The sequence below is a fragment of the Onychostoma macrolepis genome, chromosome 25 (genome assembly GCF_012432095.1).
Source record: "Onychostoma macrolepis isolate SWU-2019 chromosome 25, ASM1243209v1, whole genome shotgun sequence".
NCBI lineage: Eukaryota > Metazoa > Chordata > Actinopteri > Cypriniformes > Cyprinidae > Onychostoma > Onychostoma macrolepis.
Genome location: NC_081179.1, coordinates 6,065,854 through 6,079,861, shown reverse-complemented (window position 1 = coordinate 6,079,861; position 14,008 = coordinate 6,065,854). Strand labels below are relative to the sequence as shown.

General features: G+C 34.3%; 1 protein-coding gene across 1 annotated transcript; it reads right to left on the bottom strand.

Annotated features, from left to right (window-relative positions):
- Window positions 1–4,429: 4,429 nt before the first annotated feature.
- On the bottom strand, window positions 4,430–13,705 carry LOC131534972 (uncharacterized). Its single transcript, XM_058768121.1, has 4 exons — window positions 13,494–13,705; window positions 11,245–11,333; window positions 6,050–6,208; window positions 4,430–4,975 (listed from the first exon to the last, which is right to left on the bottom strand). Exons 1-4 carry the CDS (start codon window positions 13,552–13,554, stop codon window positions 4,679–4,681), a joined length of 606 nt encoding a protein of 201 aa, XP_058624104.1. The 5' UTR covers window positions 13,555–13,705; the 3' UTR covers window positions 4,430–4,678.
- Window positions 13,706–14,008: the final 303 nt, after the last annotated feature.

Genomic DNA, 14,008 nt, shown 5'->3' with positions numbered 1-14,008 from the left:
CTCTTTCATGCATTTGGAAATCCCCTAAAACATGATAAGATTTGAGACCAAACACATCTGGAAGATTCAAAATTCATGGACATGAATCCAGCAACTAGTTCTTCATTGTACGCATGTAATCCGCACTGTCTGGAACATTTGAACTGGTGGAAAGCATGCTCTAGGAGTGTTTTAGTTTAATGTCTGAACCTAAATATATCCTGAGATGTGTGAGGGTGCTGGGATTCCCACGCTGTGTGTGGATCAGTTCACTGTAAACGGGGATAACGGGTCACAGAGAAAGGCAGAATATTTGTGGGTGGAACCCCAGCAGCGCCTCCTGTCCCGGCTCTGTGGGCTCAACCTCGCTGGGGATTCGTGGAGGTCGTGGAGCTGTCAGTCATGTGGTCATGTGTTCATGGGAAAGCTGGAGCCAGAGCAGAGATGAATCTGACATCTGTTACAGCAGAAAACTGACCTCAGAACAGGGCTCCTGCACAAAACACATCGAGAGAAAACACTGCACTTCTCTTTAATTTGGTTACGTTTACTTTAATTTTGTTGAGCACTGCTTTGGCAATGCAAATTCATATTTTATAATGCACTGTTGTTTAGTTTAGGTAGTTTAGTTTAGCACTGTTTTGGCAATACTAATTCATTTTTTATACTGCACTGTTTAGTTTAGTTAAATTTAGTTTAGCACTACTTTGGCAATACTAATTCATATTTTTATACCACATTGTTGTATAGTTTAGTTTAGTTTAGATTAGCACTACTTTGGCAATACTAATTCATATTTTAAACCGCACTGTTTAGTTTAGTTTAGATTAGCACTACTTTGGCAATACAAATTCATATTTTATACCACACTGTTTAGTTTAGTTAAGTTTAGTTTAGCACTACTTTGGCAATACAAATTCATATTTTAAACCGCACTGTTTAGTTTAGTTTAGTTTAGTTTAGTTTAGTTTAGTTTAGTTTAGTTTAGCACTACTTTGGCAATACTAATTCATATTTTAAACCGCACTGTTTAGTTTAGTTTAGTTTAGTTTAGTTTGGTTTAGTTTAGTTTAGTTTAGTTTAGTTTAGTTTAGTTTAGCACTACTTTGGCAATACTAATTCATATTTTAAACCGCACTGTTTAGTTTAGTTTAGTTTAGTTTAGTTTAGTTTAGTTTAGTTTAGTTTAGTTTAGTTTAGCACTACTTTGGCAATACAAATTCATATTTTATACCGCACATTTGTTTAGTTTAGTTTAGTTGTATAGTTTAGTTAAGTTTAGTTTAGCACTGCTTTGTTGAAACTAATTCATATTTTTATACCACATTGTTGTATAGTTTAGTTTAGTTTAGTTTAGCACTGCTTTGGTGATACTAATTCATATTTTTATACCACATTGTTGTATAGTTTAGTTTAGTTTAGTTTAACACTGCTTTGGCAATACAACTTCAACTATTACAATTAGTTTAGTATATTTTAGTTTAGCATTGTTTTGGGAATAGAAAAAAAAAGTATACTAAACTGTTCTTTTTTGTTATTTTACTTTGACAATACAAATGTACAGTTAGTCATGCCAATAAAGCTTACTAAATTGAGTTACAATTTTGCACTGCACTTTTATTGTGTTTTGTTTGAAACTGAATTGAGAGAGACAGAGAGAAAAGGAAAAGAATGGAATTTCCCATGTTTTTCTTTTTTCTCTCAAAAACTTCTCAGAGAACTAAATTTAGGAGCATTGGAGATGCTCTCAGTGACACTGTGAAGAAGGTCATTTTCCTGCTATTTTTGTTCTCTAGAGACCCCCACAGCTCCCTCCATATTTCTCCCCTGCTGTGAGAGTCCTGTTAATCGTTTTCTCTCGATGTTTGTTGGGAACATGTTGCCCTTGACCCCCTGGTTGCAGAGAGAGAGACCTTCACTTTGTGCATCTGACGTCATGTGGGAGCTACCGCTCAAACAAACTCCCTCTATCTCCACCAGGTGTGTTCATGATCAGTCGCTGCCCTCAGTTTTCTTCATTCCGCTGTTCATGTGACCTCTTTTGTTCTACACATGCAGGCAGTCAGACTTCACGCTACAGTATTTCTCTCTTTCTGCTCTGGTCTGCGGCCAAGTCCCTCGTTCCTTCCAGTGGATTGTCCTCCTCCACAGAGCGAGGGAGGGTCGGCTGGGGGAGGTGGAGAGAGGGAGGCAGGAAAAAGAGAGAGAGGAGAACCCAGCAGAATGTAAACACCTCGTGTTGAGGACAGGCTGTTCTTTTGTTTGGCATCTCGAAAGAAGTGATTTATAAAGCTTAAGATGTAGAAAGACCTTTTTTCTGACTTTAGAGCAGCAGCAGATCTCTCTGAGCTCATGTGATCGATCAAAAAACCACATCTCTGTGTCATTCTTTCACCACAGACTCTAGCTGTAATGAACACAAGCTGCATTTCCTGTATCATTAACTGGCAGCAGCATTGTGTTCAGCTACCTTAAAACTAAGTAATATATAATGCTGTGCGCCTATTACAAAAATTATGGTAAAAATTATGAAGGCCCAGAAAAATAGGACTTTTTGATTGTTTAAACCTGTAAACACTTGTTGTTATGATTTTCTGCCTTTACCAAATGCATTTTGTTAGAAGATGGATTTAAAAAAAAAAAAAATAGAATGTAAAAATTAATGTATTTATTTATTTGTTTATTTCTGAATGTTTACTTGCATACCTTATATATTGTTGATACCTTAAGCACTATTAGATATTTCATGCACGTTTTACCTAAATTACCTAAAATCTGTTGTATTTTTTTAAATTCTTTTTTTGTCTTTTTTTAAATTAATGACTGCTTACATTAACTACACTGAGTACTGTTCATTTAATTGATCCTTATTTTATGGCTACATGCCATTGTTTTATTATAAGTGTTTTTTTCTAATATAAAATGAATAATTTCAATATTTTATTTGATATTAAAATATTGAATTGTATTAAAATGTTAAAATAAACATTTAAAGCTGCAGTCCGTAAGTTTTGCTTCTTTGTCGCCATCTCTGTTTGAAAACCTGGAATTGCAGTTACTTGCGGAATTATTTTTATTGCGTGGGGTTGTACTCTGGCATGGCTCCAGCTCGGATGAATCTATGTTTTGAGGAGTATGTGTGGCTGTCAGTCACCGCACCGGTGTGAAACCTGTACTTAGTAATCACAGATTCTATATATGACCCAAATAAGAATTTTCACCGTATATTGTCATCTGAACAAGTAAGTTACAAGTCTGCCATGTTTGTTCTGACCAACTGAGGAAAAAAAGCAATACAATAAATCGCGCTACCAATGGTAATGGAATCTAACGATCGTTTAGCTCATATCACATCAAACCGGGCAAATTATTATTATTGTTATACTTTATTCTCAAATTATTAATGCTAACAACATCAGCATTGCGTGACTATGAGTATAGGATGGATTAGCGTGTATATTTCAATTTATGTTCAGTCTAATCTAATTGTCATACCATTCAAATTTCATATTAAGAAATTCTTTTAACCCAAAAAGCAAACTATGCTCCCTTTGACCCGGATTTCTTTATAATACAAATCTTGTGTAATCCCAGGCTATCTGTAATTAGAAGCACATTTAAAACTGGAATATAATTTAATTTCATTCGCATGTGTTTCATAAACACATAATCCTTTCTGGATTACAATCCGCCATCAAAATGATTTTTCGACATTTAATTATTCCAGCTGCTGTGAGAAAAGGCTAAACTGTCTGTCACCTGCAGGATCCTCACATGCGATAGCCTAGTAGCCGGGAAAACTTCTTTATGTTTACAGACCTGATGTAATGACGCAGCAGCATGCTCAAATTTTGGATAATTTTTAACCAAAAAAAGTGGTTAATTTTATAATAAAAGTGGAAATAATTTAAAAAAAATAAAAAATGCAAGACTGTGTACTTAGAAACAATTTAATCAAATTAAAAACAATGGTACGATGTAATGTATTCATTTACTTTGAAAACACTGAAAAACCTTTTGAGAATTATTTAATGGCTATATGCCATTGTTTTAATCTGTTATTAAATGTACAGTATTAACAATATTAAAACCTTTTGATAATGTTATTATGGTTTTAGTATTTTTTTCTATATTATTATTATTATTATTATATTTCATTGTATTCAAATATTAATGTAAATATTTAACCTGCCTGAATCACATTATAAACTTTGTTTTGAAGCAAAAAAAAAAAAAGTTTCTGAACTTAATGCACTTTGAATTATATAATCAAATTAAAAACAGTTGCATGATGTAAAACTATTGATTTATTGTCATGATTATAAGTATTAAAACAATATTTTTTATATAAAAAAAATAAAATAAAGATATTATACAAATATAAAAGTATACAAATATATAAGTAGTTTGAGATTGTAGGAAGATGGACCTGATTACATCAGTTTTGTGCCATAACTCTTTGATATGAATACGCTTAGAAAATCAAATTTCTGCTTTCCTGTCAGCTACCTGTGATTTTTGCGTGTAGTCTTGTGACCGTAACGTGGCTGTTGGAGATGATCTCTGCTGATTATTCAGCTTTGCATTTGATAACACCCTAAAAAACGCTGACCATAATGTCCAACAGATCCACAAGCTAATTACAGAATCACTGGAGTAATTTTCTGTCATTATTGGCATTATGTTGTCTTGAGCGTTATCAAACACAAACCCAGCGCAGGAAGTGAGGCCCACGATCTTTCCTTGTCTGAGAGATTTTCAAAATGTTTCTGTTTGGTGGAAATGAGGGCGGCAACAGCGCAGAGGACAGGGGGGCGCAGAGAGAGCGTTTTAGCACTGCGATGAGGCTAACGCGATCGGACGGCTTCAGTGAGGCGAGAGAGAAAGAAGGAGGGAAGAGAAAAGAGACATGCGGGGGATGTTGAGGGACCTCTGGGACGCTCTTTCTGCTTTTAGGTGAAACCGCGGCTCCACTTGTACCTGTAGCACCTCCTCTCTGAGGAAAAGAGAAGGAGAGAATGCCAAAATGCTGAAAATAACAATGCAAAGACAAACATGTATGTTCAAATGGTTATAAAACTCCATGCTGGTTTATGCTAATTAGGGCTGGTCAAACAAGGAAAATAGCTAATTTACTTTTTGTGTGTGAAGATGGCTGACAAAGGAAGTATTGCTGGTTAAGAACAGAATTATACTCTATGCACTGTTTACTTAAGAATTATTTGATGGCTACATGCCATTGTTTTAATTTAATCTGTTATTTATACTTATATATATTTATTCATTTGTTTATTATAATTTTAACAATTTATTTTATATGATTATATTTCATTTGATTAAATATGTATATAAGTATTATAAATATAAAATATACAAATATTATAAATATAAAATATTTTAAATATAATAGAAGTGCAGGTAGCTAGCAAAAGATGGAGGACTGAAACACTGGAAATTGAATTAATAAATCTGTAAATAATTAATTAAACCCATAAAAATAATGATTATAAATAAAAATGACTTTGGGAAATACTATAAAATAATGTACTTTATCATAGGAAGAATACATGATTTATTATAAAAACTGCAGCATTATTTCAAAAAGAATAATATTATGAAATATTATTAAATAATAAATTCTGTGTTTTCATGGAGTATTAAAAATAGGTAGATTTATTTATTGGTTTAATTATTTTGGTACATGTAATTATTATTAATTATTGAATTTCATTCAGAGTATAAAAAATATAATTATAGTTTTAAAAAGAAATAGGTAAATTTATTTATTGGTTTAATTATTTATTGACAATTATTTTGGTACATTTAATTGTTATTAATTATTAATAGATTTAATTATTTAATTTTATACCTATAAACATGTTTGTTTAACATGCAGTAGAACCCACTTGAAACCCAATGTAATATGTGTTCATTTCAGAAAGCCATGTGAAATCAAAGTTTGCATAGAACATTAAGGTACATTCATAGAAGCTTTCATCCCACGCTGGGTACCAAAACACAACAGAAGTGTCTTTTGAGCAGCGAAACTAGAACTTTTGGTGACACATACAGTACTGAGTGCAGAGAAACACAAGCGATCGCATCCACACAGGCTTTCTCTCCGGCCAAGTGCTGTCACTTTCAGGTAGCAGAGGCTAGAAGATGTTAGAGGTGTGACATCATGTCCAGACACCCGCGGCCTCCTGGGAGTCTGACTGCGGCGAATCGCCTGGAAGAGAGAGAGAGAGGTGTGATACACAGCCTGATCAATCAAAACAAGACTGAAAAAATACCGAGATATATGATATTCAGTTGATATTAGATGTATAACTGTGCATGATCATTTCACATATTTTTACATTTACCTTTGGCATCATCTAAATGTTTACTTAAAATTAATTAATAGAAACAATAATAATTTAATAACACTGTTGAATGTAATATTTCATTCAGATCTCAAAATAAATATTCATTTTTCATACTGTATTTTACATTGTGATGCCTAAATTCATTTGTAGCAGGGCTATAGTCAACTAAAACAAACTGAAACCAAAATTAAAGGATTAAAAAACATTTTTTATTACTGTTTTCATTTAAATTTTGTTTAACTTGATGTAATAAAATAACTGAAATAAAAAGTATACATATCTACACAAGAAAATTACTAAAACTTTCAAATTAAAATGAGAACAGAAAATATAAAAAGATTCAAAATATTAATAAAAATGATAACATCTAATTTCTAACTAATAACACTTACTTTTAGCATTTAAAATTAATTTTAGTTTTTAGTATGTAATTTGATTTTTAATTTACTAAAATAGTACAGAATTTTAAAATTGATTATATTTACATTTATGTATTTAGGAGACGCTTTTATCCAAAGTGACTTATAGTTATAAAATATATTTTTACATAAGTTTTGGCTTTTAAGTATTGGCTGGAATTTAGAAAACCATCTAAACAAATACTAATATTATCTGACACAATATTGTAGAGTTGGTTGAGACATTTGGTGTTGTCCGTCAATAGGAAAATCCATAAAGTGTGTTTCCTTCTTCTCCGAACAATAGAGTTGTCCTGTCTTTATGCTCAGGTGTAATTCCTAAGTCTTCCCTTAGTACGATGACCTCACTTCCTGTGTTTCTTCTCTTCACTCTTCCTCTTTGACAATAGGTTTGTTTTTTTTCCACTTAAATCTAATGTTAGGTCCGTTTCCATTGGGAATGTCATGAATTCATGCAGCGGCCTTGAGTTGAGACCAGCTACGACTAATCTAGCCATGCCAACTTCATCTTTTACTTCACCGTAGACCGCAAGCGAGCAGAAACTTTTCTTTCCGAAGCCACAGTGCTGTGAATGATTTAGCGTCCCTGCGGCGGTGCTACTCCGGTGCGGGCCTTAGCGCTCATCATTTATGGAAGTTCAGGGGAGAGAGAGGCTTGTTTTAACCCAGCTAGAGCTTCTCGGAGCTGGAGAGCATGAATAAGGCATGCTCAGCCTCCGCTCTGTCTGTACGGTAGGCTTCGGACGATGTGATGGAGTCCAGGGGGGAACAGGAAAACACACACGAGGCCAGACAGGAGGCATGTTGTGACTGGGAACAATGAGGTTTATTTAGCATGACAGCAGCAGCAGGAGATGCAATGAACACGAGAGCTTCAAGCAGGTGTGTGTCCGGCTGCCTTCAGATCAGCGCATGGAAACATGTTTAGCCAATGACTGCTGATTCTCTTTTTGTGATGTATTTTGAAATTTTACTTCATAAGGAAAGTGACCTTAGTTCACCTAAAAACTCTCATGTCATTCCAAACCTGTATTAAATGGTTCTTTTTGGATCTCTTTTGCATCCAGTTACAATAATCATGGACTCAAAAAGAGCACAAAAGTAGTCCATACGATATGACAGCTTTGTGAGAGAAACAGACTGAATTTAACCTGTTAGATTACCTTTGCCATCATCTAATACTCACTTAAAGTTCATCTATAAAAACACTTATAATTGAATAAATGTGATCTTTAGCCAATCTCAAAATGATTATCTATTTTTCATACAGTACACTTTAGGGTTTAGGTTTAGCATTTAAATCAATTGATATTAGTTTTTAGTGTCACATTATTAATTTATTTAGACAAGCTTCAAATTTAAATTTACGGTAAAAAAAACGGCGGCTGTGATTGCCGGAATTCTACCATAAAAAAAACCGGTAACAACATTTTAGGGTTTACGGTTTTAACTTACATTTACAGTTAAATACCGTAATTTCATTAACTGATATAATGTTAATATACCAACCTATTGAAGTACTGAAATCTGTTTTGTACCTTTGAAATACACTGATAACCACCAAATGCAGGTGCTGATGAGAAAGTCACATGATGAACTAAAGCCCATCACAAGCAGCTTTTAAATAATAACATATATAGAAGGTATACAGTGTCATTCACACAAGCACTAAACACCATCACGGTGAGACTCATTAAACTGAAATATGCAATAAACATTAATTTAACAACATTAGATGTAACATACAACCCTAATAAACATAACTGATAAGAAAAAACTAAGAAGAAACATAGTTATTTAAAAGAAAAAACATCAAATTCAAACAAAATTTGAAATGCAACGCAGGGAGTTCTGGGAACGTCAGTTTACGGGTTTTCCCTGTAAATTTTACAGGAACTTACCGTTAACCATTTAACAGGTTTTTACTGTAGCATTTTCACAGTTTTTTTACCGTTAAAATCACAGTCATTGTTTGCAGTGTAGTCTATACAATTTTGCACTATATTCCAAGTCATATGATAGCTTTGTGTGAGAAACAGACTGATTTCAATAATTGTTATTCGTTGAAAATCTTGACATCTGCCCATATTACATTCTTAAAAATAAAGGTGCTTCACGATGCCACAGAAGAACCTTTTTTGTCTAAATGGTTCTATAAAGAACATCTGAAGAAACGTTCTGTTTCACAAAAGGTTTTTGTGGCGAAAGAAGGTTCTTCAGATTATAAAAAGATAAGAAAGAGAAGGTTCTTTAAAGAACCTTTGACTGAATGGTTCTTTGTGGAACCAAAAATGGTTCTTCTATGGCATCGCTGTGAAGAACCTTTTAAGCACCTTTATTTTTAAGAGTGTATGGTTAATGAGAAAATAGTGATGCCCAATTTGTCAATGAATCTTTCTTTTGAATCAAATCTTTGAAAAGAACCGGTTCATCTGTGAGCGGTTCGTACTTCCGTTTGAGCACCCCCAGTCTGCATAATTTGTTCATGAATGAAACTGATTCGGTTCACTGATTCAATGATTCAGTCACAGCAGCTGAACATTATTCATTCTGAAAAGAGACTTTTCAATGTATGACTTCAGAAGACTTGAAACACAAGTCGTATGGATTTAAGGTTTTTTTTTTTTGTCCTGACATTGTAATTGTATTTCATGGAAGAAAGCAAATCATTTCTGTTTGGAACAACATGAAGGTGAATAAATGATTACATAGTTTTCATTTTTGAACTGTTCCTGTAAGGGAGTCTGATGGGCATCGCTGGTGGTCTCTGCAAAGGAGGACACCATATTTCCAAGATTCAAATGCAAAATGTTAGGAATCAGTCTTTGAAAAACCCATATTGATTCATTTCTAATCTGATTATAGGGTGGGACATGTACAGTACCCTTTAGTGTCTATGTCAATTACGGCCGTGCTCTCTGCCTTCACATGTGTGTGCTGTGATTTGCAAGATGAGCATTTGATTACACATGATGAATTAAAAATTGAAAGGGGCGGCTTTCCTCTCCTTCTCCGTTCTCATGTATCTTTGATGTGCATTTCACTTCTTTTCTTTGGTTCGCTCTCAGACCTGGCGTAACAGGACGTTTTTAGCTCGGGTTGGGTAATGAACTGTAAGATTTGACTGTGTGGAAGAAAAGGCAGTGAGACGGAAGACGGTCCCTCTTGAGGGCTGCTAAAAGCCTGCTGTCGTACAGCCTTTCTACCGCCACACCCCACCAGAGCAACGATCGCTGAATCCCACGTAGATGCAGTAGCCTACAACCAACCCACATTGACAGGATTTTGTTGTTGTCGATGCAATTTAGATTTTGTTAGGGTGTCTATATGTCCTCTTTTTCCCAGACAAGTCCTGGATTTCTAAATTGCCTACAATGTCTGGGTTTTGGCTTTGTTTTCCTGTTGACATGTCCTCATACATTATATGTACATATTTTTGCATTGCTTGACCGTACTCTGTAGATCCCACCTTCTCACATGCCACAATCGGTTGACTATGTAAATTCCTGCATGTATCGGTCAAACTACTTTTCAGTCATTACCTTCATCAAGTATAAAAACAATACGAAAACAAAGCCAAAGCCTGAACATTTTATGCAATTTATAAATCCCAACCAGGATATGTCTGGGAAAAAGAGGATTTATGGTCAACTTAGTTTACGAAGACCAGCGCCACCAATACTAGTATGCACTTCTATGCTGGCTTTGTGCTGGTCTATCTGGTGAACTTCTCTGTTGAAGCTTGTTGACCAAGTAACTAGCTTAAAGGGTTAGTTCACCCAAAAATGAAACTTAGCCCATGATTTACTCACCCTCAAGCCATCCTGGGTATATATGACTTTCTTCTTTCAGACGAATACAATCGGAGTTATATTAAAAAATGTCCTGGCTCTTCCAAGCTTTGTAATGTAATGATTTCTTATGTTCATTTAAAATATTTCATTAGATATTTAAATTGTTTTCATTGTCACATGATATTTCAATTATCCTTATACTGAAATCAGTAACTAGACATTGAAAAGTTGTGCAAAATTCAGAATTGGCTCCATTGTGATTCATGAGTTGGGATTTGAATTGCATTGGCCAAACTCCACAGAAAATGGAATTGTTATGACAGGAAGAGGAATTGTAATTCAAAAACATTCAACACAGGTGATGCATACTGGGAAATGAAGTCAAATTCATTGAGCTCTACCACACAACCCTGCTGGGAACTTTATTTGAACTTACTGTTGGTTTGGAAATTATACATGCTGGTCTTTTCAGCAGGAACATCTATCAAAATCTGCTCTGTATGCTTATCTCAAGTTTGGACCGGGCTGAAAGTCCATGTCTGTGATCTTCTGCTGATATATCAGGTGGACACTTTAGGGGGCCAGTGTCACTCCGGCCCCTAGTCAACAATACGACTGACAGCCAGCCCTTTTAAGGCAGAAAAAAATACAGAAATGACCAGTAACACACACAAATGAACTCACCACTGTATGGACTGCAGGTCTCAGCATGTAACAATAGCTGGGACTGATATTGCTCTTCATGCTTTGATGTACATGAGCGCTTCTCCTCCCTAAAAGGACAGAGAGGATCTATTAGCTCAGAAATAGACCTTTAAAATCCTCAAGCTAATAAAAGACTTTCAAGCTTCTTGACCACACAGGTTTACAAGACTCAGATCTTCCGCGTCGATAACGCAGGATTACGTAGTAAACTTCTGCTTCCATCATTTTTCAGTTTATCCTTTTAAGTCAGGGTTTTCTGGTTTTATATTAGTTCAATTTTGTCTCTCGCCCTCCGTCAGTGTGTTTTATCAGCTGACGAAGGGCTGGAGTGCTCAACTGCTGATTTGTTGGAAAATAAACACTGACAGTTTAATTTATCTCAGCTGCTCCAGACTCCATAAAAGGCCTCGGTCTTCTGAAAGTCATTTGTTTACATTTGAGCTCTTGGACGTTAGATATAAAAAAAATACTCTTAAACAATGGGAATAGAAAGCCAATGGGTGTCTTAAAGAATGTTTAAGCTGTGCTAATCAGCAAATCTGTGCTTTTCTACTCGCATATCACGTATCTGGGTGAGGAATCGCTCAGCAGGCTGGTTTATTTAGTTGTGTGTCAACAGCTATGAACTTCTGTGTCCAGTCGTGCTGAAAAGCAGAGGAAAGAGATATTTATGAATGTTTTGGGAGGAAATGAGGGTAGAGCTTAGTTTTGTTCCAGTTCAGCATCAACTTTGTCTCAGATGTTGCCAAAATCATACAAATAAAAACAAATCAGCCAAAAGATACAGTAAGTATATAAAGCTATGAAATTCATACTTGCATTGTAGATTTCTTCAGTATCTCAACTGTTTCTCCTATACAGCAATGAAATCAAATGGAGAGCAAAAGGAGGCTTGCTTCTGATTCTCAGATCTCACATGTGTCTCCTTTACAGTTTCAAAAGAAATCTGAAGATTTGCCAAAATACCAAAGTCTGCAATCAAAAGCTTAAATATTCCTCATCAAATTCTTAGACTGAGCTATTTTATTTTATCTCTCTCTACTATATATCATTAATTGTCTCTTAATTATTACATTTTAATACATTTTTTACATAATACTATATATTAAATACTAATATAACATTTGTATAATATATTATAATATCAATAATATATCATTAAATTATGTGTGTGTATAATTTATTAATATATGTGACCCTGGACCACAAAACCAGTCTTAAGTGTCAATTTTTTTTCGAAATTGAGATTTATAAATAAGCTTTCCTTTGATGTATGGTTTGTTAGGATCAGACAATATTTGGCCGAGATCAAAATCAAAATATTGAGAAAATCGCCTTTAAAGTTGTCCAAATGAAGTTCTTAGCAATGCATATTACTAATAAAAAATGAAGTTTTGATATATTTACAGTAAGAAATTTACAAAATATCTTCATGGAACATGATCTTTACTTAATATCCTAATGATTTTTGGCATTAAAAAAAATGCATAATTTTGACCCACACAATGTATTTTTGGCTATTGCTACAAATATACCCCAGCGACTTAAGACTGGTTTTGTGGTCCAGGATCACATATTATATTTTAAATATAATACAATACAATAATTATTGTTATAATAATTTACAAAATTATACTTATATACTTACATATTGACTTGCATTTGGTAAATTCCTCTATTTTATATCAAATTAATCTCATTGATGTCTATAGATGAAACAAGTGAGATCTAATTTGTGGTTATGGTCTTATTTGTGATTTTACTGAATTTCCTGTTGGCCATAAGGGCTTGTGTCTCTCTATTTCTCAGGGAGATTTCACTGGAACGGTCTCCCAACAGCTCTTGGCAGCAGAAGTTCAATGCAGAGAGCAAACAGGGAATTCACCTTAAAAGGAGCCAGTCTTGCTTCTCTATAAACCCAAGAGAGCCAAGAGTGTATATACAACTGGATGAAACAGTTTACAATCACTCCAGTACTTCTTAAAAAGATACTCAGCGTCTATTTTTCTTGAGTGTGTGTGAGAGGGAGACTGCATTTGCATGGCTTCACTTTCTTAGAGACCTCTGTGTGTTTTTATTGTCCTGTTTTACAGTCATATATAATCTATTGTCTCCTTTACTGTTTGATGCACTGCTTACACAACAAAACACTCACTGTTGGGCCACCAGACAAGCATGTGATGAATAAAACTTTGAACTCAATGTGAAAGATGCAGAAAATGACTTACCTAGTATGTCTGTATTTGTTGGTTGAAGATGTTCTCTGGGGATCATGGGAGACCAAAGCATTTCAGATGTGATGTATGTGATTATTACACCTAAAATTCTCTAACAATCTGAAAAAATAATAAAAAATCACTTTTAAACTATCCTGATATCCTGGTTTTAGCTGGAGTAGCTTGGTCTTCTGCCCAAAATCCCTCTAAAACCATCAAACCAAACAAGCCCAAAAACCAGATTATGCTATATACACAATCTTAAAGGTGCAATAACAAAAACAACCTGCTAAAGGGTCAAGAAAGGTCAGAAAATGATCATGAAAAAAAAAGAAAAAAGATTTTGTTTGTGCAGTATGATCCTAGGTGGCTCATGCTGACAATTTATGAAAGCCTGAATATTTTACCTTGGGTTTAAACTAGTGCTGTCAAATGATTAATCGCAATTAATCGCATCCAAAATAAAAGTTTTTGTTTACATAATATATGTGTGTGTGTTGTGTATATTTATTATGTATATATAAATA

What these genes read in the sequence shown, in the direction of transcription:
- LOC131534972 (XM_058768121.1), bottom strand. Translation starts at nt 13,554, where the DNA reads ATGCTTTGGTCTCCCATGATCCCCAGAGAACATCTTCAACCAACAAAT. An exon ending in GACCTGCAGTCCATACAGTG is followed by an intron (nt 6,209 to 11,244) that starts GTGAGTTCATTT and finishes TCTCTCTTCCAG; the next exon opens with GCGATTCGCCGCAGTCAGAC. An exon ending in GTTTCTCTGCACTCAGTACT is followed by an intron (nt 4,976 to 6,049) that starts GTATGTGTCACC and finishes TCTTTTCCTCAG; the next exon opens with AGAGGAGGTGCTACAGGTAC.